This window comes from Cygnus olor, chromosome 9, assembly GCF_009769625.2.
Source record: "Cygnus olor isolate bCygOlo1 chromosome 9, bCygOlo1.pri.v2, whole genome shotgun sequence".
NCBI classification, from domain to species: domain Eukaryota; kingdom Metazoa; phylum Chordata; class Aves; order Anseriformes; family Anatidae; genus Cygnus; species Cygnus olor.
The window spans coordinates 4961426-4986792 of record NC_049177.1 but is presented as its reverse complement, the minus strand read 5'-3'; the positions used below and the strand labels follow the sequence as shown (position 1 = coordinate 4986792).

The 25367-nt window shown below is 42.7% G+C and overlaps 1 protein-coding gene across 1 annotated transcript; it reads left to right on the top strand.

Moving 5' to 3' along the window:
• Window positions 1–39: 39 nt before the first annotated feature.
• MOGAT1 (monoacylglycerol O-acyltransferase 1) lies at window positions 40–23720 on the top strand. The gene is made up of 6 exons (XM_040566680.1): window positions 40–417; window positions 10435–10613; window positions 11048–11249; window positions 13992–14166; window positions 17708–17907; window positions 20167–23720. Exons 1-6 carry the CDS (start codon window positions 324–326, stop codon window positions 20319–20321), a joined length of 1005 nt encoding a protein of 334 aa, XP_040422614.1. The 5' UTR covers window positions 40–323; the 3' UTR covers window positions 20322–23720.
• Window positions 23721–25367: the final 1647 nt, after the last annotated feature.

The window sequence follows — 25367 nt, the reverse complement described above, 5'->3', positions numbered from 1 at the left end:
ATGTGTTATGGGTTAAAAACACGAGGCTGAGCGCCGCCTTATCGTGAGGCGGCCCGGCTGCGAGGGCACCGGGGGGTGGCAGCGGGGGCTCGGCTGAGGGGGGAGCTGCGGGTGCGGGGCCGGGCCGGGCCGTTCCCGGAGCCGTTCCCGGAGCCGAGCCGTGCCGTGCCCTGAGCCGTCTCCGGAGCCGTGCCGAGCCGTGCCCGGAGCCACCTCCCCGTCCCCGCCCGCCGGAGCCGCGCCCGGGCCGTTGGCGTGAGGGGCGCGTCCCGGCCCGGGACAGGTGGTGGCGGCGCGGAGCCCCGCGGTGCCGTGCGCCGAGCATGGAGCTCCGCTTCGCCCCCGTCAACGTCCCCCTGCAGAGGAGGATCCAGACGGTCGCGGTGCTGCAGTGGATCTTCTCGTTCCTGCTGCTGGGTAACAGCCTTCCTCCCCCCGCCTTGCCCCAGAAGGAAGGGGAAAGGAGAGGGTTTTCCTTCTTTTTCCCTAACTGCCGGCACCCCCGGGCGTCGGGCTGCTTCGTGCTCTGCTTCCACGGCGGGACAGAGAGGTGCCGGGGCTGCCCCTGGCTCCTGGGCTCGGGGTCTTCTCTTCGCGGGGAGCTCTGGATGCCTTTCCTCCTCTGGGTCTCTTTCTTCCCGTGGAATCCTTTAAAAATACGTTCCTAAAATGCTAGTGACAGAATCTCGTTGGGCTGCCCACTGGGTTTCTGAGAGAAATGTTTAATGATTGTCACCATAAAGACTGCTACATCACTAATGCTGCTCGTTACTGATCCTGTCAAATAACTTTGTGTACCATAGTTCAATAAACTTTTTGTTTAAATACGTGATGAATTTGAATTAAGATTGGCAGTGGACTGAGAGCCAGTAACGTGACCACTTCGGTAAACTTATGCAAAATACACTTTAAGAAAGCTTTCCTAACAATTTTACCTAGTAAACTTATTCCACTGATTGTTCTTCTGTAGTGAACTTTCCTAATATCTTAACAGACTCTTATCATTAAACATCTAATCACAACAGCAAATCTCACGGGTAGTTATCTGGAACTTGTTGAAATGAGCCACTCGATGAGGTAAACTGACCCTTAATCCCCTGGGACCAGGTCCCCGACCGTGCAGGCTGGCAAGGCGTCAGGGAGAGCCGTGTGTGGGACAGCCCCGACCCGAGGGGTGGAGTGACTGCCTGCCTGTGCCTAGCTGGCAACGTTGGAACACCTTACAGTAACCTGTGCTTTAGGGTTACAAGGAGAAAAGGACTGCATGCATATCTTCCTTGTACATCTTGGAAATCCATTATCATTCAGATGCTGCTCTGATGTGTTTCAGACAACTGTTAGGTTATTTGGCCATACCCAGGTCATTTATGTACGTGAGGGAAGCACGGAGGATATGGAGCATCTTCACAGACTTATCCCTAGCATTTGGCTGGTTTATGTTACCTCTAAATTATATGGGGTTGGACTATAAACTGTTTATGTTTGTGGCTGCCCTGTAAATAGCCTGTGCTTTTTATTCTCTGTTATTGAATTAATTCTCGCACATCTCATTATTCCCGTCTAAATAATGCAGTGGATATGAGCGTCAGTGGAAGGAAACAATTTTTATCCTGGCATGTGTGGTACCGATGCTGCCACCTCTTTGAGGAATATGTGAAGTCCCATCCCTCTGTGCTCACTTGAAGTGAGTGGGCAGCCGAGAATTCCCCCTTGCTGCAGTTAATGGGGGCAGCAGGCAGCTGTCTTCTGCAGCTGGCACTGCCTGGGAATAAGTGTCAAGGAAAGTCAACAAGGAGGGGGTCTTACAGCTGCTTAAACTGAATACAGTGAGTGCACGTGACCATGAAAAATTCTGTTGGCAAATGCCCCCACAGAGGACAAATTGATGCTAATAATAATCTGCTTTCATTTATCTTTAGAGCTTTCTGGGGTGACTTTGTCATTTTGTATGTGCATCCTTGCAGTTACAAGTCAGTCAGGATGGTCTGGTTAAAAAATTTCATTTGGATCCAGGAAAAATCAGTTGGTTGGCTTTAGTAACTGTAAGTGACTGTAAGAACTGAAAAAGATGTTGGTTCCTAATGTCCTGGATTGCAGTTATACGTAGATGTCCTTTACCCTTTTGTGTCTGCTGAGCTAACAGATGTGGAAAGAGTGTTTGTTTAAGCTCTCGAATTCAAAAGTGACTCTTCCAGATCGTGCAGGCGATACCCAGGCACAAATGAAATACTGTACGAATTCACAGGGAATTCTGAGGGGGGTTGGTGGTGTTTGGGTGGGTGTTATCATTATTTTTCTAATATGGCTGGAACTAGTTTATACCAAGCAAGACTTTTCTGCAGATTCAGTGTTTCTTATATAAAAATCAGTTGGTAACACCAGATGATAACCAGTGATTTGTATCACAGGTATCATATAGTGTTTCTGTTTAGAGCAACGAATAAATAGGGTACTGGCTTAGTCCATAAAGTTGTCCATTGAGGATGTGGTGAGGTGCCATAGCTGAATAAAATAGTCTAGTAGGATGAATCATAAAGTAAGAGAACTCTAAAAATTAGTGCCTGGAAAGACAGAAGCTGAAGCAGGTAATGACATCCTTTAAATCTGGTAGGTGGCATGGGAAAATGTGGTTTGTTGTGCAGACTAAGCTGTAAGGGGGATGCGAGTAGGTTGTAACTTTGAATCTGTGATGTGACTTGGATAGAAAACTCTGGAAATCCAGCATTGTTTTTCTCTTCCTGGCTCAGACCCTTAAGAGTAGCTAAATTTAATGTAAAAAGTACATTGTGGTGGTGTTTGCACCTTGTTCTCCCCAGCACCTTGGTTGCAATGCTGCATGGTTTTCTTAGATCCTGGAGCTGATGTTTGAAAATGCCCTCCTGCTTGTGTGGCTAAAGGCTTTGCACAATTTGGCCTGAAGTACGTGCACGCGATAGCTGCCTCAGACGGCAAACCTCAGTTTGCAGTTGCTTACCACCACTCGGAGAAAGAGCTAATCAGTCAACGAACAACTGGTTAAGTTCTGCTCCTTCGCACTGCTTACTGGCCTGGGCTAGGTCTGCGCTACAAATGCGTTGCTTCTGCTTTAGAGCGTAGGCAGAATAAACCTGCCTCTGCCTCCAAAAAGCTGCATAGATGTACACAGCGTTTCATTAGATACAAAAGGAACCTCCTTAAAATTCAGGGTGTAAGTTCCCGTGCTTTCCTGCTCTGTTACTGTAAGCTGCCAACATTTCCCCTCAAGCAGAAAAGACGAGTTTTTATTGTAGCAGTGGGTCTTCTGTTGGTTATCCAGGAGCATGAGTCCAGAAGCAAAAATGACCTCTAAAATACTGTAAGCGATGTCTAGGAGCTAGTCTAACAATTTCCTACACTGTGCTGTTTGAAACTGCCATGTGGAAGTGCAACAGGCTAAAATAGTTTAGGTAAAGTTCCATGAAAGAGAAAAGTGTCTCAAATGGGCTTGTTGCTTTTAAAAGAAAACTGCCAGCCTGGAGTCTAGGAAACTAAAGCTATCAAAATTGAAAAACAAGAAAGACAAAAACTGCTGTTTCTTGCTGTGTTAAGCAGAAATCCAAAAAAGCTTCAGACTCGAGCATAATTTCAAGTCATAAGGGTTTCACTGCTGAAACAGCAAGTATGTGAAGTGTTGCAATTTCAGAGTACCTATTTTGGAAAAAAAGCTGCAAGCTACAACTTAGATAAATGCATTTTTCTGTCTGTAATTACTGTCACTGGATGTTCATCGGCTTGGCCAGGGACTGACAGTCCCAGGGCAGGTCTGGCCCCGTGCCGAGCTCCTGCAGCGCCTGATGCTGCGCGCTGGGGTCTGCCTCTGCTCTGCCTGTGCTGTTGTCCAGCCGAACCCCAGGCAGAAAGTCACCTGGAGAAAGGAGACCTGCAAGCCCACAAGTGCTGCTGAGATGAGCAGGGGCAAGAGCAGAGAGGTTGCACCGCTCCCATCTTGCATCCCATTCCCAAAAGCAACTGTGACAGGCAATAAATGCAACAGGTGTCACTGGTGTTCAGTGCGAAATCTTTGTTTTTAAGCTTGGAAATCCTTTCCTTAAGAGTCCTGACTGAGCGCGTTTCACTACAGTTAGTAGAACATCTGATATCCTCCCGCTAGGAACCAGTGTAGGTTTTCTTTCTCTTGCACAGTAACCGAGCAGCACTTCACCCGTAGTACGTACACGAGTTACACAGGCGAGCCGTGTGCCTGAGCACTGCCCACCTGTGCGCGAGGTTCGCTTTGTTTCAGGAGGTGCTCAGTGCCTGGGCAGCAGCAGGTAGGTCGAAGTGTTCCTTTCAAGACAAAGCAACGTAAACAAAAGTCAGTGAGATTTGCTTACGGTGCTGCTTTGCAGGTGCTGTACCTTTTGTTTTTCATGCTCTCTGATCTGCAGAAATCAAATGACAATTGGACCACATAAAGCTAGGAGGCGAGCTGCTGAGCTTCTCCTCTGTCGGCTTCTGTGCACGTGGTGCAAGAAGGGACAGAGGGATTTGGGCATGTACAAAATCAGGTGCAGAACTAAGTAACTTGGCAGGGGTGGTTCTTGGTGCAGATGGTGAGAGGTGGGGGAGAGAGTGTTTTTAACCTTGTCAGACAAGGTTACTGGGATTTTGTTTTGAGGTGAGGAGGTGGTAGGGAAGCATGGTACCTCTTTCACGGCTCGTTTTCTACGTCCAGCAGTGGTGGGGCTGGTCTTGTCCTTACTGGGGATCTAGGAAGTGACTGTTGTGTATGTACCCGTGTTTATTTGCAAAATACTTAATAATACAAAATCAATACAGAATAAAAGCTATACTTTAGTATGCATGAAGCCACAAAATAATATGCTAAAGGCACTGGTGTATATTAATGTGCATCCTGTTTTCTAGTGATTAAACTTCTGTGCATGCAGCATGTAGGATGAAACACTCTGAATTTGGCTGGAGACAACTTTGAGTTATGGCTCCGGCTTCCCCAAAATAACAGAAGTGATGAAACATTTGCCACAGAGTGAGATATTGCCGCTGTAATAATAAGTGACTTCAGTGGTGAGAAAGCAGGTGTGCAGTGGGATGTGCTAAAGCGGGGAAAAAAAAAATCCTTTTCCCCAAACATGTCTTGATGTTTTGTTATCTGGTGCTGGTTTGATTCATCAGCTGTAGCTGGCTAACTAAAGCCACTATTCATTTTTTTTTAAACTTGCTTTCAGTACTCCGAGCCCTTCCTGGCAAGCTGGCTGATATTGCTGCTTGTTTTCACGCCTCTCTGTGCTCATCTCTCCCTGACGTGCACTGCTGGCCCTCGGGCAGGGATCGATGTGTGATCGCAGGGAATAACAGGGTACTTGCCGATGCCTGACTGACTAGTATTTCTAGGAATGCTAGCTCTGTTACCTACGTCTCAGGGAGGGAATTTAGCCATGTCTGTGGGTATGTAAGTGCAGAAAAATGGCAGTGCTGCATCAGGCATGAGGACCATCTACTGTGGCATCATGTATGTGAGCATAACTAGTACTGAATGCCTAAGGAAATATGTAGACTAATACATTATTTGGCTTGCTGTCTCAGGATTTGGTAATCAGTAACTCGGGGATTTACTGTATCCAGGCCGCTCTATCTAACAGTCAATAGTGCCTAATGCTCCATATCTCTTGTTTATCAGTATTTATCAATGGAAGGTCTGCTTCCTTGGGAACAGCAACCAAATTCCAGAGTAAACAAGCCCTTAAACCAGCCTCCGAACCTTGGCATCCGAGGGTTTGTATTTGTTATCACAGTAGTGTTGAAATACAGCTCACTTGGTAGGAATGCTGAAATATCTTTGTGACTGGGGCTCCTGACTGTGACAGATACACTGAGAAGGGACGGGTACGTACGTATTCAACACATGCTCACCTCCTTACCACCTCAGTCCTGCAGATGGCTACTAATTTCACATGGATTTCAACAATTTTCCAGTGCAGTTACTTTAAATAAATTCCCACCTTATTTTTGCTGGGGTAATATTTTTTATTTGGCAGTCTGCCACAGGTAGGAAGAGGCAGCAAGTTCAAGTGCTTCTGGTGGAAACGTGCTTGTAGGTGGAATTGTACAGACTAGTAGCATCTAAACAGGGTGGTATTAACGTCACATACTCCATATTTTAGAGACTTTGAGGGTAAAAGCTGCAGAGCAGTACTCTGCAGGGGCATGAGCTTGCTCACTGTTGTCTTTGCAGACTGCCTCCTGTTAAGTCTTCCTTGGGTGCGACTGTAGGAGTTCATTTGCTGTATGCATTACTTCATTTGAATTTCTACCCCTTGCTTTACCATTTGTACATAACTCAGAAAGTATTTCCAGAAGCTAAGGTTGATGGCTTGTTTGTTTGTTTGTTTGTTTGTTTGTTTGTTTCTCTAATGAAAGAAGCCACTAGCAGGCAGAACTATTTTGTAATGCCAAAATCAACTTATCACTGTTACCTTGAGAGATAATAGACAGGAAAAAGTGCTCATTAGGGACTAAATCATCACTGTGCAACTCTCTGCTTTCCCTCCAATGTTCTGTTCCTCAAGCAGCCAGCTTGGAAGCATTGCTGCTCTGAAGAATAAGGCTGAAGAAAGGTCTGTTCTGCCCTAGGTACGTCACTGTGCTTGTTAAAGAAAATGCCATCTTTCATTTTTCCCCTGTGGCCATAGAAGTAAGACACAAGATTTTCAGCTTGCTTTCTTCCCTAGGCATGCTTTATGTATTTGCGTGCACATGCGCTCAAAGCCCAGAGGAGTAGCAATATTAAAAATCACATCTCTACGTGTGTGTTCACCGGAACGCCAGTGGCATAAAGATGTCCTGCTTATCGCATCCTTTGTGGGATGAGCTTCAAATCGGTCAACTCTGAAAGCCTCCAACTGATGTAAGCCGTGGCAGCACAATGTGTTTCCAAAAAGCTTTGCTAAGGGCATCCGCGTGCTGTTGTTACAGCAGGACCTGTGGCGTACTTCAGACCTGAGCTGTCGAGCAATCCAGAGGTCTCGGTGTGAGCGGCTCGGCTTTGGAAAGCAAATGGGCTGAAGTCGCTTGTTACCCCAGTGCTCTGGGGAGCCCGTAATGCAGGTTGGATTGAGACCAGCACCCTGGCCACTGAGGATACGCCTGCATCGGCTGGACGTGGTCTGTGGCTGCTCTGAAAGTAACGGGAGGCTTTCTTCCAGTGGGTGAGCTTAGGTTTGGTGGCCATCACAATAGGTATTGCTCAGACGGTTTTGACTCCTTAGTAACTGCAAATAGGTTTGGAGCTTCCACCTGCCTAGGCCACCTTTATTTCCCCACCCACTGTGCTGGTTTCCTACTTCCTTTCTCTGTGGTGTTTAGCTGTTTTATGAGTTTCGTGCCCACTGCTGCAATCTCAGAACCTATTTAATGAGCGAAGCATCAGGTGTTTGAGCATCATTGGGCAGTACAGTTGCTGGTGCTGCTACCTAACACTATTGTTATTAATTCAGGTTCAAGCAAAACAGTTGCACTCGCAGTGTACACTGGAAGTACATCTCAGGAGGATACAAAAAAGTGACAAATTCCAAGTCACTTACCTTTTGCCTAGAGTTTGTTTATAAAATAAGGTAAAGCGGCTGCCATTTTTTTGCTCAATGTCTTCTCTGAAGGAGAAAACACTGGTTTTGTGTTTATAGGCACGTTGGTTTTGAGTCATCGGTGCTCAGCTCACCTTGCTATGAGTTAATGCGCTGAAATAATGAGGAGGTATGGTACAAGGAATTTGCTTTGCATGTCTCATTGTGAGTGCAATAATAAATGGGTTTTGTCCTACAGCACGCTGAGCTTCTCTCAGGAGATGCAGAGAGCACACTGAACTCCCTGCCCCTTAGATGCACACAGTAACGTTGCCTCCAGCTCTATTCTTGCTAAAGCAAAGCAGCAAGCGTGCTGATCTCCACGGCATGTTTGCCTGCACAGCATTGAATAGTGCTATCTTGCACTTCTCGCTGCTGATTTAATTAGCTCTCACAGCAAGGATGCTTTGATCCAAAGCCCCTTTCAGCTATTTGGCTAGGTAACAGATACTTAAAAGCCACGTGATTCTGCACTGAGCCAAAAGTCCTTCTGAAAGGAAGGCTCAGAAATACAAATACTCACCGACTCTTCACGAGAACTTGAAACTCATTGACTTAGGGCAATTGAAAAACTTCTTGTGCTTATTCCAGCTTAGTGCATGAACCTTGTCATCTTGTCCAGATTATCATTGCTATGAATTTCTGTAGTTTCAGGATTCATTTTTTAAAGAATAGATAATGACTTTTCCTCCAAATACTCCTGTTCCCTATTTTGAAGTGTTGCCAGTGTGGGGTACCCAGGGAGTTCTCCCTTGGGAGCAGTGCAGGTGAGTGTCATCCTTCACCCACGTTACTTGTCCTCTGTTAAAAGTGTTCCCTAGAACTCACTGTTGCAGTTTGGGGGAGTTTTCCACATTGACTTTGAAGGTCTGTGGGTCTCAGTTAGCTGTGGTATTTTTCTAGAGCTTTTGCTGAGGTGTTTCTTTGCGTGAGACCAGGTTTGCCTGTTTAAGCAGGAAGCAGTGGGCTTCTGTACTGATAGTACCGAAGCACGGAGTGTCCTTCAAACAGTGGCGTTTGATCCTGCTTTTGTTTTGACTTAGGGTTGTTCCCTTCTTTCCTTTGAGCAAATGCAATTCCTTATTTTTCTGCTGATTCCTGTCAGAAATGGGAATATTCATTCATTCCTTTCCTACACAGTCTAACAGGCAAGCTTTGCCTGCTTTCTTCGCTTCTCAGCTACCTCGTAACAATATATCCTGTTCTGTGCTGAAGGCACAGTCAGACTAGAAGCAGGGATAAGCTGGGAGAAGTTCAGAAAAAAATAAGTATTCGCGTTGGAAGAAATACAGGAGTGTGCATAGGCCAAGTTAGGCTCTGATTTCAGCAGCTCAAAACCTGCTTGAGGGAATTTGCTGAGAGTTTTCAACTCCCAAATAAACCCTGCTAGAGAAAATCTTTAATGAGGCTGATCTTAAGTAGGACAACTGGTTTTTATTGTTGGTTCATCTGCTTATTCCAAAGTTTTTGGTTCTGCCAAGGTTAACGCTGTATTAGTCAAATTATTGCCTGATGTAATTCTTTCAAGGTTTCACTCCTCTCTCCTCACTTAGGTGCCTGGCCCAATATGTTTCACCTTTTAGGACATACCAGGATATTGCCCTCATGAAAGCCAGTCAAATGTGGGACATACAAAACAGTTCTTAAAAATCTGCCGTGTAAAATGCCATAGAATAATGCCTCTTTTGTGCGACTCTGCCTGTTGAGTCTGCCAGTGAGGACTGGGTCCTGTTTTGCTTGCCGTCATACAAATATAGGGTGCCAAAGCCCAGGCTCCCTGGAATTCAGCATCTGCTGCCGTACTCTGATCCATGACCTGATGCCTTTTGCTCACAAGAAGCCAGAGTCAGCAGGCTGATGTAAGGTGTACTATAGGGCAGAGAGCAGCGTGCACCTCTGCACGGGCTTTACCTCACTGCTTATATCTGCCTAATTTGCTGCAAGAGTGCAAAATTCTGCAAATCCTACAAAGGTTAATGTCTCCGTAGGGAGTTTCCCTGAATTTCAGGTTTGAGCCCCAAAGTAACACATTCCGTGTAATAATTTTTTTTTTCTGTCTTTTTGAATTGTGTATAATACACTTCTTGCATATTGGTATTGTAGTAGGATGCTACAATCCTCATTAACCTGTGTCTGAAAGTAGCAGGGCTTAAAACTGATACTGTGCTCCCACAGAAATGGTGAGTTTCTGATTGCAGTGACATGTTCAGAGGCTGAAATGAAACCTCTTAATGTTTTGGTCTTGTCTAGCACATCTTCTTCGTCAGCCCCAGAGCACTTTCTGCAGGGAGTAGAAGCACTATCCCTACTATATAAGTAGAGAAATTAAGAAGCAGAAAGGGAAAATGATTGCCCAGCAGCATTCCTATTAGAAAAGAAATCTTGCTGCAGCCCCCTCCTTTCAAACCCCTCCTCCCATCTTCTTGTTCACGGGAGCATCACATCTTTGTTAGCTCTTGCTGTCTCCTTTTAGTCTGTCCTAGATAATCCAGATGTTATCTATCAAATGTTAGTGTTCATCCTCACCACAGGGAGAAGACAGGTGTGTTGGTTCTCAGCTCGTGCTTTTGTTCTATTAGAAAAAGCAAGCATCATCTTAGGCTGATTCCCCCCGTTGTGCAGAGTAAGAAATATAGACTGAGATGATGCATCCTTGTAGGTAATTGCCTCAGTGAAACAACATTCACACAACGTGAAACAAGCTAACTTCAATTTGTGTACGTTTTCAGTAGCATCCCCGGTAAGAATGTGAGGGCTGGGAATTCAAGATCTTGAAAAAGACAGTCGTGATTAATGGTAGTTGTGATGTCTTTTTTTTTTTTTTTTTCTTTTGCAGCACAGTTTTGCTGTGGATTCTTTGTGATCTTGATTTTGGGCAACTTCTGGTTCCTTGCTGTTCTGTACCTTCTGTGGCTCTACCTCGACTGGGAAACACCATGCGCTGGGGGCAGACGGTCCCAGTGGGTCAGGAGCTGGACTGTCTGGAAGTACTTCAGGGAATACTTCCCCATTCAAGTGAGTAAAAGGTTTCTCACTGAACTGTAAACATTTGAACAGAGACAATTTGAATAGCCATGAACATGGACTAATGCCTAGGACTCATCTTCGGTATGTTTTTAATGGTTATGCCATTTAAAATCTTTTTAAAACATGGGAAACCTGAGATTTAGTGTCAGAAAGGGGCAGGGGAGGGGGAACGGGCTGGATTTCTGCTTGGACTGTTGGGTCACAAGACAGTGCCTCAGCACAGTAAATGCTTCAGAGGTGATTTTTTGAGATTTATCTATTTAAACTTTGTTCAGCTCTAAAACAGACCAGTAAAGTGCTTGGAAGAAAGAAATGAATTGTCATTGGTTCTGTATCCCGTCAACCTGCAATTTCCACACGTTGTTTTTGAGAATCCCTGTGAAACGAATATTAAAACGTCCTCCACCATCTCTCTTTTTCAGCTTATAAAAACTTCAGATTTAAATCCAAATCACAACTACTTACTTGGCTTTCACCCTCATGGGGTCCTGGTAGCTGGAGCCTTTGGAAACTTTTGCACTGGCCCAAGTTTCAAAAATTTATTTCCTGGGCTTACTCCGTATCTTCATATTATGCCCATCTGGTTCAGCTGTCCCTTCTTCAGAGAATACATAATGAGTGCTGGTAGGTAAAATCAGAGTGTCTCAGCTGTTCTCCATATTAGAGCTTCTGCTTCAAACGTAAGGTCTTCTCCTGTACCTATAAGCTATACCTATAAGTTATTTCACTTCAAATGATCAGTACTGAATTTAGAGCACTGGCGCTAACTGTTATATGATGAACTGTTGTTGCAAAATAACTTTGAAAGGTTTTATTAATTTTGCTAAACTGTATCGTGCATCGATATTTAAAATTGAACCTACCGGAAGTCTGAGTTACTCTATTGCGTCGTATGTGGCATATGCAATGCAGGTGGGTCCAGTGCAAGGAAGAGCTTTACAGCAGGAACGGTTCACAGTAGTTGTTCTTCTTGCAAGACTACTCAGAGAATAAGGTCTATTAATAGTTTGATTTTGTTGGGTGTTAATGATAGTTATTAAATCTGAAATGTTATGGTCAAACACCATATTTCTACCCTTTACAACACCATCTGAGTTAAACAGATAAGGTCAAGTAATTGCTGGTCATTAGAGTATTACTGCAAAATTTTGCCTAATACTTATAGATGTGGCAAGAAGGGTAGAAAGGGGAGCAGGAACAGGAGCTAAGGAGCCGGTGGCTGAACTGATTTCATCTGCTGACTTTCCCCGGCCCAACAGCGAAGGAGAATGGAGCCTCCAGCACTTGTTATATATAAAAGGGTCATGGTTGTCATTGGTACTGCAGTAATAAAAGATACAAATAATAAGTAATAGAGTTTAGGGAATAGAAAAATATATAGTGGATCAGGACTAGTGTTCCTCTACAGTGGTTTAATACGGGAATTATTTTACTTAAATTCATTAAACTACAGCATTTGAGTAAGTACGGTCTGCTGGACAAGAGAAGGTTTGGGAGACAGATCTAGCTTTCAGTCCTGACTACAACATGGACACTGTGATTTCAGACTAACTATCTGCTCCATGCGTGGAAACATGCCAAGGGTGCCCAGATTGATACCAGAATTGCAAATCCACGTACACTTCAGCATACCAGAAGCGCATTTCAGTGCAAGTGTTATTGTTAGAGTTTTTCTAAGGCTTGCAAGGTTAAGGGATTAGTAATGTTGCAAGATGACAAATTTGAACATTGCGTAGCCTGGAGGTCAGTTTACCTCTTTTTGCCATCTTGACCTGTAGAAACAAGCATTTGTGCTAGATGAGAAATGACTTGAGTAAAAATCATGCAAAAGAATAGTCAGCATTAAATAAATAGTTAGCTTGTTTTTCACCAGTGTGTAGCTGATAAACCAGTGTTTTATAATTTGGCTCATAACCTGTATTATACCAAAGGGGATCTTTTGCTCCCCGCCTCAAGTCTGCCAGTTGTCTTTTGGAAGACCAGTCACAGCATTACCCAAGCTGCTGTGCAAGGGAGAGAGAGAGGGGAGCAGTCCCCTGCCTCCACTTCAGCAAGGAGAAGAGTTGGTCCTGGGGAAAGACAGTGCCTCTAGCTTTCTCTTCCAGGGAAAATGCATGCTGACTAGTGAATGAGCATCACTCACATGATTTGTGTCCTGGGTCAGCTGCCTTCTTCAGAGTAACAGTGACTGTGAAGGAGTATATGGCAAATGGAAATAGCTTTTTACTGAGTTCTCTGAACTTGCCCCAAGATCCAGCTATTTCTCTTGGTGGCTAGCTCTCAAAACTAGATCACAGTCATTGTCTTTGTTGTGACATGTTCATAATCCATTTTGTAATGTCGGTAATGGGGAAAAAAGGAGGTGAATCCTTCACTCAGCATCCAGAAGAGCACAGTTTGATACTAGCCCTGTAAAAACAACACAAAAACAAACCCAAAACACTACAACAACAACAACAAAAAAAAACAACCAACCAACCAAAAAACACACAAAATGGAAAAAAAAAACCACAACAACCTAGATTTGATCTCTAGATTGTCATTTAGAATATATTAATTCAACACAATATAACTAAATATGGCTTCTGGGTGAGTGGTACCGCTATGAGCCTTTTAAATAGGACTTATGGCACAAGGTTGCTCTGGAGGGGTCAGCTATTTCTGTTAGAAAGGACACTTTTCGGAATGTCAATTTCAGAGCAAGGTCTGAGTCGATGCTACAGATTCATACATCAGTGTGCCGCTGATTAGAAGTATTAGTATTGGCAGGAGCACCAGGAAACTACTGCTATTCTAGCCTAAAGAGATTAGCCTGAATAAATTTGAGTGACAGGTCCTGGTTACTAGAGAATAAGCCAATGCAATCATTGGGAATAATGCAGCTGAGCCTTTCCTGCTTCTTCGGACGCTGCTGTGTCCATTGCCTGAGGTGGAGCTGCTGCTTGTAGCTTTGAGAAGGGGTACAGCTTGGCACTGTAGATCCTCATTTGACTTAACAAGTCTTCTAGTCATTCTCTTAAACCCTCTGTGCTTTATGGCTTTAGCTGCTGCTTCAGTTTAGCTGTACTGTTCTCGGACATAGAACCTGAGGTGGAGTTGAGCAGACAGCCAGCTGAGACAGAAAGTTGACTCTTCCTAAAGATCTCAAATTTCTGTGGTAGGCAAGCAGCATTTTAGCTCATCAGTGTGAAATTAAAGGACTTAACTAAGACCAAATCTGTCACAGAGTGAGGGTGTTGAACCCAAATCTTTCAAATCAGTCGTGCTGTAACTATTTAGAAACATGATTTAGACATAATTTATATATTCCACTGTACTTGTAAGTGAAGCATCAGTGAGTGACTCTCGGAATGTTTGCTCCTAAAGGAATGGTTTCTGCCTCCAAGGAGAGCGTCTCGTACGTGCTGAATAATGAAGGAGGTGGCCATGCGTCCATCATTGTGATCGGAGGAGCCGAGGAATCCCTGAATGCACATCCTGGAAGTTTGACTTTGAACATCCTCAAGAGGAAAGGCTTTATTAAAATGGCCTTGAAACATGGGTAGGTTTCCCGTCTGGACTGTCCCAGTAAGCACGCTTTGAATACAGAGTCTTAAATATAGTACAAATTGTATGTAGTAAACTCAGAATTAGAATTTGAAAGAGCTATTTGTGTATGAACATGCAAATATCTGACATAAGAGCTAGTCTGTACACCTAGATCCAATCTGTGTGTCGAAAAATCCCTTTTGTCTTTCATAATTTATGAGCAGTAGGTGGAGTTATTAGCATATCTTGGTGATCTGTTTTAGTTGTTCTATGTTGCAGTAGCAAAAAGTAAGAATTGTGAAACAATATCAGTAAACCTTGGCTTTTATTGCTGACCGATGCAGACGTTGTTTTCTCTTATGTAAATTGGAGTTATAATAAGATAGAATTTTCTTACCACTCCAAGCCAAAAAAATTTAGAAAGCTAGACCCTGTTTTATTAAATCACTGTAAAATGTATTCCAGGAAGATTTCTTTTCACCTTTATTCTGAAGACTTTTTTTGTTTTTGAAGATGGTTGTTTACAAAAGTAAGTTTTGGGGAAATTTGGAATGAATCTCAAGAAAAACTAGCTTACTTTTTACTATCAAACATCTATCAGTATGTAACTAAACAGAGAGAGCATTAATATCTTTTGAATGCTTTACACAGCGTGAGCTGCTGTTTATACTGAACTAGTCTAGAAATCTAATGTACTGGAAGTATTCGAACCAATGACTTATTCCTGCTAAGCTGTCTATTAAGCTCCCAGGATTATACATTGACATGCAAAACGATAAGAAAACAATATTAATCCTTGACGGATCTGTAACAGTTTTTAAATTACTAATTAGAAGAAAAAAGGTGGGCTCTGAGAAGTGCTCTGCTTTCACAAAGGATGCTTAGGTAAATTTTTTCTAGAAACTGTTATGTGTCAGAATATTCCAAGAGGGTTTTTTCTATATATGTCACTAGGATTTTCAGAAAAGAGCTGTACCCTGATAAAGTAACATTTTAATGGAATTTGTACCCAGAAACAACACTTGTGTATTTAAATTGGGACTTTGATCAAAGATACATATAGGTACTAATCTCTGGTCAACCACTACTAAATTTATGAGTAGTTTTTATTTATTACCATAATGTTTGGAAGATTATTTAAGTCCTTTTTTTTTTTTGAGCATGTCTGATCTGTCAGTTCACAAAGGTTGGTATTTATCTCTCATCTAAACTGATTTGGATTGAGAAACTGGATACTCCTCTGCCTTTCAGGGCCTTGATTTCAAGAGCATCCCCACCACATGACAACACTATCAGGGCACTTACAAAACACAATAATGGCCACTTTGTTCTGTATTAAGTTCAGTGCTTCAAGTAATGGTTCTCCTCTTTAAGAAAGGCCTAGTGTCCAGAAATAATGCCCTACCTGACTGACTTACCTACACCTCACACACGATCATCCTAACCACTAGACTATGAGTTATTCTGGGTCTGAGCACCTTCAAGACAAACAGCCTCTATGTGAACTGTAGGAAACCTGACTTCATTTCTGTATTTCTGTCCTGGTTTTAGACTGTGTGACGATAGGACATGATGAGACTCTAGCAGCTACAGCTCTTGCAGCACTGTAGGCAGACCTGAGATCCTGTGCCAAAGGCATCCAGTAGTCGCTTCTGCTTTTATAATTTGTTTCTAACAGCTAACAGAATCTGAAATGAGTTTCCAACTTGTGGAAATGAAAGGGCAAGGGAGGTTTGCAGTGTGAGGAGGGTGAAAAGAACACATGCTGTAAGTGCCTGCATATCTTTCTGGTGCTTGTGATCCACAGCATCAAATACCAGGAGAGGAAAGGGCAGTGCACAGACCAGGAGTCCTATGCTCCCTGGCCCCGGCTCTTACACTGCCGGTACAGAGAAGTTCTCATTCCTCAGCTGGGAACTTGTCAAATTTGCTCTTATGTATGAAAGCTGAAGTCCTCTGCACTTCTGGAAGACATTTTGGTCCAAGGTAATACAGATATCTGATATGAAGTGAAGAAATTCTAAAGATATGAAAGAAGTGATGAATCAGCTAACTTATCCTTAGTTTCACAATCAGAAGTTACTTATTTCTCTGTCACAACCTCCTACATAGTGTCTTGCAAAAGTCTTTACCATCCCGATTAGAAGAAATCTCTCAGTCTCGGGGTGCTATTGCACCACCAGATTTTCCTGTTTGTCTTAATGTTGTAGTAAAAAATGGAGTATTTACACAGCACACTATGTACCAGGCTTTCCAATATTTTCTTTACAGGTGGCTGGGTCATATGTTGTATGAGAAGACACCATTCAGGATAGTGAGTGGGAATGACTGTATTTGGGGATCCTCACACTTGAGAAACTATAGAAGCAGTTGTTTTGTCCATACGGGAGAGTTTTGGTTGTCCACAGTACTTTCCAGACAGCTCTGTCCTAAATGTATCCTCCTCAGGCATTCAGAGCTTTGTGATAACTCATCTCAACAATATTATGGCAATGCTATTATTTTACAGTAAGTGTTTTCTGAAAGATAGTGTGAGCTGAATGGAATGAATGAAACTAAGACTTCAGTAAAGCAAATAAAACCTCTCAGTATCCTTCAGAGACTGCTTGGGATTACTCTGGTAGGTTTTTTGTTGTTTCGTTTTTGTTTTTTAAGCTTAAACTGTGTAGAATACTGTTTGATCAAGCTAAGAATTTATCTAAAACATACTGCAGTTGAGGCTTTAAATATAGTGATGCTTTTGCCTGTTGGAGATGATTGCACTGATTCCATCTGCCTAAGCTGTTTGTTTGTCCAGGAGCTAGTCAGTGCCCTTCCTCCCAGCCAGTTCATGAATGGAATGAAAATTCATTAGGCTGTGAAGGAGCCAGAGTGAGTTAATATAATTTCTGTGAGTATGATTTGACCCCTGATAAAAATAGATCAAGGCTAGTTTTCGAAGAAGTCTGGAGGAAGTAGGATTTCACTGGGAGTTGGACAGTGGGGGAGTTTGGCATTGTACTCATGTTTGTATGGATGTCTGTTTTTTATCATGCTTTTTGTGCTGAAATCAAGTGCATGCATTATTCTAGTCAAAAGGCAGAGGAAGGCTAAGGTCTGTTTCTGACACCACCCAGCTGGGAGCATTATAAGGTTAGCAATGAGACTTCTTTCCTTGCCAAAGGAGAAAATGCAGTGGAACAAGAGTGGACTTGCTGAAATAGTGGTGGATAAAACCATAATTATGATGGATACAATTATTCATTTTTATTATTATGAATGATCATAAAAGGTTGTAATGGGTAGCAAACAGCTAAATACTGTCCAAATACTCAATGCTACTTGTGTGTGAATGACTCTTTTTTTTTTTTTTTTTTTTGAAACAACCCCAAAAACCCTACACAGCCAAAAAGCGGCTCCCCATCAGAAGAACTGAATACCTGCTACTGATAAATACTAGAGCTGCTGAAGATTTCTGTGTTGGTTATTGGGAAAGTTTCCACACTGCTGATGTGAACCACAGTGCAAATGCTGGCTGGCGTGGGATCCTCACTGTTCATTGTGTTGCTTTACAGGGCTCATTTGGTCCCGGTGTTTTCCTTTGGCGAAAATGAGCTGTTCAAGCAAGTTGCAAACCCCAAAGGTTCATGGCTCAGAAATGTACAGGAGAAGCTGCAAAAGATAATGGGCTTTGCTTTACCATTGTTTCATGCTAGAGGAATATTTCAATACAGTTTTGGCTTAATACCCTTCAGACAACCTATTCATACTGTTGGTAAGTTCCTTGTGCCTTTTCTAATGCTTTTGCAAATGTTTAAAAATGCATAGATGTTCTACTAATATCTGTGTAAATTTATAAATCTAACAAATATCTGGCTACTGTGCAGCGAAAACAAGTATGTGAGGTTTAAAATATACCTTTCCATACATATATATAATTCCTCTCCTCCCCCATGTCAAAGGAGGAAATCCTTTCTCCCTTTTCCCTTGCTGTCCCAGAACAAATAGTATTGTTCATTCACAGTTATTCCCAGGCTTATAGCTGCAGCAGTCCTCAAGGAAACCAAAGAGGTTGTCCAGTCCATACCAGAGGGCTGGCACAGCTCTGCAGCCACTGCTGTGGATTCTGGGTGCTGCAGTTACTTTGTAAGATGCCCAGCATCTTCATTTCTTAGCCCTGCAGAGAAGCAGCAGTTGGATGTTCCTGGTATTGCACAGCTACTGCAGCGGCACTCCGGGGCAAGGCTGCTGGAAGGAGCTGGTGTTGTTCTGAGCTGGTGCTCACTGGGACTGAGGGGGACGGAGGAGGGAAGAGAGAGGGCGCCTTGCAGTAGCTCTGCTGCAGCCCTTCAGCAGGCTGCTGCTTAGATGGCCTTCAGCTCCCTGTGGTGTTTCCTTCCCCCCCCCCCTTTTTTTTTTCTATGGAAAGATCCATGTTTAATTAAGAACATGCATGCCATGTTGACAGGCAGTTTGGAAGAGATTTTTCTTGCAACAAAACTTGTACGATCTCATGAAATCCTTTACCTTTGGTGTCTCTGTTTCCTCATGTTTGAAAACGATTTATTACCATCTCCCTGCATTTGTGGGGGGGGATTGTGGTATGGCTCAAAGCAGGCTTGAAAGCGTTAGCTCACCTACTGAAAGCTGCAGAGTTTTACTGACCTCCACCCAAGCCGGTTAGCTGTGTTAACGATGTGGCCAGGTATCTGAGTTTCCTCCTCCTGGAGCAGATGCTAGCTCAAAAGCTGTTGTCCCTAAAGCAAAGAGAGACAATTCAGTAAAAGCAAGGTCCCTGAAGTCTAAGTGTGCATGTTTAGGGCTTCACGAGTGGAGTAACTTTGCTTTTCCGGAAAATTATTACTGCTTTTCAGAAATAGAATCAGCTCTGGAGTATTGATTTGAGCATTTTGCTTAAAGCTGAATCTGAGGGAGATCTCTGTAATTTCTAATTCCACAAGAAATTCTCTGCTCCCAGGAGAACAGACTTCTGCAGAAAGGCTTGGGGGGTGGTTTGATGTTTCCAGTCAAGCTCCAAGAACTTCTGCGTCTGATGTGTAGTGATTCCCCCCCCTTCAAAGTATTGCTCCAGCCTGGGCTGGGTTCTCACCCGGTGAGAGGCCCTGAGAGCTCCTGGCAGCTGAACCTGCAGCAGGAATATGCAGAGTGGCTCTGGCTGCACTTTCTTTCCCGTTAGTCAACACCACCCAATTTGAAGTGGCAATATGTGTTGAAAGGGATTTTCAGGTGCTTTTGTAAAGGCTCCTGGAGAGTGCTTTTAACTCTCTGTTTTTCTAGAAGGAAGTTAAAAGAAGATTTAAAGATTACTTCCTCTGCAATCTTTGTCAAGTCTATTATGCTCTCAGTGCCTCCATTTATTTCCAGTGAAAGAAGAGCAGCTGTCAAAAATTGTGATTGAACAACGTAAGACTGAGGTCGTGGGAAGTCTCTGTCAGCAAATTGGAGTTTTTTTAACTAAAGCATTTTGTGGAGGAGACGGCCCTCTGGACTTCTGTGGGCTTACCTCATGTTCCCTCCAGACCTTACTCCAACTGAAGAAGTGTGATAGCAGGCTTCACACGGTGTCTCATGTGTGGGGAATGTTTAGGTTGGAATGATATTTGTGAGCAACTTTTGGTTCAGAGACACCTTACAGTGTTTGGGGGTTTTAAGTGCTACCACTCCCTAAGCTGAGGTAACCGATGAAATTTCTGGCACAGGTGCAGTGACGCCCATTTTGTATAAATTGTATAAATTGTATAATTGTATAAATAAACTCTATTTCCTTCAGTGTTCGTGTGTTTGCGAGGTTGCAGGCCTCACTCTTTTATCTGAATTTGAACAACAGAGAGGGAAAAAACAGACCCAGAGCCTAGGTTTGTGAAAGGCAGGATGAGGCCTGAGAGCAAGAGAACTGTGCTGTGACTCTGCCAGCTTGCTGGGAGCTGGGGCAGAGCCATTACAGGAGAGAGAGCAGTTTTACTCGAAAAGAGATGTCAATGAAGCTAATCCTGCTATTGTGTTTGACTTCCAGTGGGAAGCCCCATCCCTGTAAAACGGAACTTGAATCCCACCACTGAAGAGATTGAACAGCTACATGCGATATATCTACAGGAACTAAGAAAATTGTTTGAAGAACATAAAGGAAATTATGGGATCCCTGAGCATAAAACTCTTATCTTTGAGTAGTAAACCACAATCTGTAATTCTAAATCTCATGGAAAAAAATATTGTATGCCGAAAGAGTTTTCTTGCAATCTGTATTTTGCAATCTGTAATTATCCTTGTGTAAGGAATAATTTTAAGAAGGGATTATTAAATAGTTTATTGATCTTTATTTTATGGATACAAAAAAAGCATCTTTAGGGTGCGAGCCTCGAAGCCAGTGCTGTTTCGAGTTGTCCTTTTAGGTTCATCTGTACTAGAAATGCCAGTGAGAGACTCAACCCTGACGTTCTTACTACCACGGTACTTTACCATAGCTTGAGCAGAGGAAATTGCCCCAGCATGAGAGCAAGAGCAGGAAAAGTGTATATACCACAGAGGTCTGTCGTTAGACATTGGGACTATAACCAACATGTATCAAACGCAAGTTGTCCTCTTAATGTTAAAAAAAAAAAAAACCACACCCTGCTGCTCTTCCAAACAAAGTTGTATATTTTCAGTAGATGGCTATTACAAGCCATTTGCATGTGAAATCACGAATAAATAAGAGTTTTCTGCCCTGAACAGGATATCAGCAAAATTAATTTGTCCAACTATTAGAGCAGACCAAACGCTGTTTGCAGGAAGAACAGAGTGTTGGGTTATTCTGTGCGCATGTATGTGCTGGGTGGTGGGAAGCACTGAATAATGTGACTTTTTTGGACAAGCTGTACTTTGGATCATCGGTTTGTAAGATGAATCAGCTTTGTTCGGTAGTTTTAGTCTCAAAGGAGATGGCAGGCACAGGACAGAAGTATAGCAAGGAAGCTAGTGTGGGAATCCTGTGAATTTCACCTCTTCTGCAAATAAAAAGTTATCATATGCCAAGCACTTCCACACAAGGAAGGGGAGCCCAATTTGTTCTGTCTAGTTCCGAAATTTTACCAAGGAAAGTGTACTTGATTTATCTCTTCTTCCCCACAGATAGATGTGGGGAAGTACGTGGAAAGCAGTGCCTTGGAGTGACAGCTATAACTGCCAAAGCAGTGGGAGGACAGCTGCAGGGTGCGGCAGGTTAAGAGGATGCTTGGTGTACAAACCAGCTGCCTAGATTTGAGAGGTTTATCTTAAATGTGGATATCCATCTAAGAGAAGAAGAAAAAATATCTTAGCCAAACTCTTTTTCAATTAAAGTGCCTAGGTTTCTGAGATGGTTTGTAAAGAGAATTATAGTATAAATATATATATATTTAAATGAAATTCTTGTATTTGTAAATGCTTTTCATCTGTGTGTGGACTTAGCAGACCTGGTTTTACTGAAGTGTTTGGTTTGCTGTAAGCAGTTTTTGCTCATTGGGCAGCATGGGGCATCTGCAGCTGGGCTGGCTCAGCACAGGTGTGCTCTGGGAATGGTGGGGCTGGCTCCATAAACACAGTTACATTGGACACATCTGATTCTCCTCAGGAGAAACGCAGTTGGCATTTTGGGAAAAGTTAAACCTTTGAAAAGAAAAGATCTTAGCAGAATTAAGGTCTTCAAGGAAAAGGGTCAAAATATTTTGACTCCTGAGGAGTGGATTCCTTATGAACCAAAGCCCCAAAACTGTGTAGCTATTGCCAGACAGACCAGATGTATGTTGGTCTGGAGTTCTAGAAAACCTCCAGCAGCAGATTGATTTCCTTAGGAGGGCCGATGTATACCTTCTGGTATATAGCAGTCATTCAGAGGTGACCAGCCAGTGAATCCTGCTCTCACTTTCTTTAGGACTACAGATGTCTCTCTGGGAGCCAGGATGAGAGCTGGAATTCTTGCCGTTGCCTTCCCAATGCTTTTGGTGCCTGATGATCACTGTGGTGTAGACATATTACTTCTTCCTGCTTTGTCCATCTCTCCCTGGGTTAAGATCTCTGAAGAACTGTGTATGCATACAAAAGAATGAATATTGGCTTATCATTCAGGAGAAACAGGGGACTTACGAGCAGAGCTTGAGAAGAGGAAGCACTGTGAGTGTGCATGTTTAACATGAACTTAAGATCAGGACTGTTTCAGCTCTTGGAAGGGCATGTGTCTAGGGAAGTCAAACATGGCAGGTTTGATACCTGGGAAGAGGTCTCCAGCATCCTGAATGCTGTAGTAAGTGATGAGCCCTGAATAGTCACTGACCCATTTTGGCTTAGCCAGCTATGTGAAATTTCCTTTGGTTTTGTTTTTTGCTGCCTGTCCTGATGAGGAGTGCTGATACAGTCATGAAAGAAGAATTTGGAGTCTGTGTCAGGCTTCCGTCCTAGATCATCTGCTCTAGTGAGATATTTCCTCTCATTTTCAACCTGCTCTTTTCCTAATACATCCTGAGCTTCTATATCATTAAGGTAAATTTGAAAACATTAGCATTGGGATGAGGGTGGGAAGTGTTTGGGTTGTAATAAAATCAATTTAGCTAAAAATTCTGAGGAATATAAAGATACTGATTTGGGGGCAATACCTGGTCCAGAGGGTACTCCACAAATAGGCTTACTTCTGAATTCCATGAGAAAATTATTTGTGGGCTCTGAATATCATTCATAACTGGCATAGTTAGAACAAGTACGGATTGTGTTACTGTGACTACTAGCATTTGTTATGCTTTATAACACAGGAAGATGGAGGAAAAAAGAAGTCTTTGAGCAATATAAGTATATATTCTTGCTCAATAACTACTGCATATTGCCTGTGATGGTCCTTACAAACTACCTTTTATTAAATTTTCCATATGTCTAGGACTATTTTAAAATAGAATATCAATCTCTAATAGGCATGCTGTCTTCTAAAATATTTACCTCTGTGTTAGTATTTGCATTTGTAAAACAGCCCTGCTTGAACACCAGGTTGGTTCAGAGCAACCTGGAAACTGTAGATCTGTTGTGAATAGCTTCACCTGCTGCAGCCATAGGGAGGCTTCCCACATTCATCAGAATATCATTGTAGTTTCCAGTTGCAGTTCATGCTTGACAAAGCAAGAGCAGGCAGCTAGTAGCAATGGTGACGAACCCCTGCCCCATCTGTGATCAGAAGATCAGGTAGTGCTCAGATTTTTGGTGGGATGCCCACACTTACTGTGACCTGCATTGTGGTGTGTTACTCTTAGTGCCTTTTAATGAGATGGGTAATCCCAGGGATGCTAGTCATCTATTAAAAAGATAGATGCTCTGCATTTTTACCATGCAAATACTGCTTCTCTGATGTGCTCAAGCTGGCAATGCCTGCCTGTTGCCTTGTGAGTGAACATCTCTACCAAATTCGATTCACAAAAAGTCTTTAAGCATCAGTCCTTAAGATTTTTTACTTTCTGAACTACAAAGCATATTTTACACTCTTTGTAACTCTGTATGGCACCAGAAAAATATGAATGTCAGTTGTATCAATGATAGATGTGGCAAGATGGTGTGAGATAATAAAAGTTTGTACCAAAGAATGCTTGTGTGGACTGGAATTCAAATATTTATCACTACTATTCGATAAAGGATTTGTACTTCATCCGTCGGACACCAGGAGCCTAACCAAACTCGAGGTCATATTAGACTAGCTATAAGGCTTAAATAAGGGGTCAGTGAAGATGGATGGATTGCTTGCTGCAAACTTCTGAGCAATCACCTGAAGCCAGGTTCCTGCTGATGGTCCAAAAGGGCTTGAGGAAGAAGGGATCCATGGCAGGGAAAAGGCTGAGCTGCAGCTATCCGCAGCCAGGAACGCAGTTCCAGGGAGATGCAACAGGCAAGCCAGAGCACAGGAGGGTGGGTGGACTCCCCTGAAGAACTGGTGATAGAGCTTTTAGAGTTGAATTCAACTGAGTTCAAGAATAAGTTTGAATTTTAGGTTAAACTTGTATTGATGAGTCAAACTGTTAGTATCAGAACCCCAGAAAGAAGAACAAACCCTGTAGAGGCTCCACTTAGAAACACTTAGAAAACTCTAGAAACTGGGGAACAAAATAGCGGCTTGAAGTAAAATAAATTAAATTAAATTAAAAACAAATAAACAACAGCAAAACATAGCATTTTTCTATCAGGAAGAGGAAAAACAACCACCTTAAAACAGCGATGCCTTTTAGTTTTTATATTAAAAAAACAAAACGAAACAAACAAACAAAACAATGCTTATACTAACAGCTCCGCTGGCAAGTATGAATCCCTAAGCCTGAGAAAGGCTGAGGATGGTTTTTTACTGTTTTAATATTTTCTTTATGGAAGGATCCCACTTTGCATCTCTGCATACCATAAAGGGAATAAAGAATAAAAAGCAGTGGCCTTGGATTGCTTTGAAGTAGTCTCATTACACCTGTGTGTGTAATTGGGAGGTATGTCACGGTTTATCAATGCATCAACATCACATTTTAGTTTTATTGAAATACTAAAAAGAAACAAGTTACACCCATAAAGCAAGAAAGAGAGAAAAATGAGGAATGGAGTGCAACTGAATTTTCTTGCTTTCTGAACTGCTTCAGAGACACAAATGCTGATCACAGGTGCTTGTAATTGCTAAATAATGTTACCTCCATATTGAAGTAGTTGACCGTGAAGGGAATTTGGTGGCTGAAGGATGTAGACAGCTTTTCAGCTGATATTTCTTATGGTTGTATCAATTCGGTGTCAGCTAAGCTGCTGGAGTGCTGCCTGTAGTGCAGATCCAGCAGCCCCTTGTCTTTTCTCAGTTCTACAGACAGAACATGGCTGTAGAAAAAGAAGATAAGAGAAAAAGGAGGAAATTTACTTAAAATATGAATGTGCTGGATAAGTGTATCAATCTAAAAGAGTAAGTAAAAGAAGAACCATATCCTTTTTAGTTTCCCTCTATATCATAAAGGTAAGTTTCACAAATAGAGAAAGCCTGTGAAGAGGCCTTGTGCAGTGCAAAGAGGAAGAGGTGTTCCACTGAAGTATGCTGGGATCATGAAATTCTTGTTACCTTTGTACACTCAGTTTCTCTGACAGCTAACCTGTTTTACAATGTTTTACATGTTGCTAAAATTTGTGATGTTTCTCTGAATTTGTTTCCTGCAAAATACAATGAGACACGTTCTATCAAACTTTCTCCCTAAGTGCCTTAGTGACCTC

Excerpts from the sequence above, each read along its gene's own strand:
- MOGAT1 (XM_040566680.1), top strand. The coding sequence starts at position 324 with ATGGAGCTCCGCTTCGCCCCCGTCAACGTCCCCCTGCAGAGGAGGATC. Across the intron at positions 418-10,434 it reads CTTCTCGTTCCTGCTGCTGG|CACAGTTTTGCTGTGGATTC; the intron begins GTAACAGCCTTC and ends TTTCTTTTGCAG. Across the intron at positions 10,614-11,047 it reads GGGAATACTTCCCCATTCAA|CTTATAAAAACTTCAGATTT; the intron begins GTGAGTAAAAGG and ends TCTCTTTTTCAG.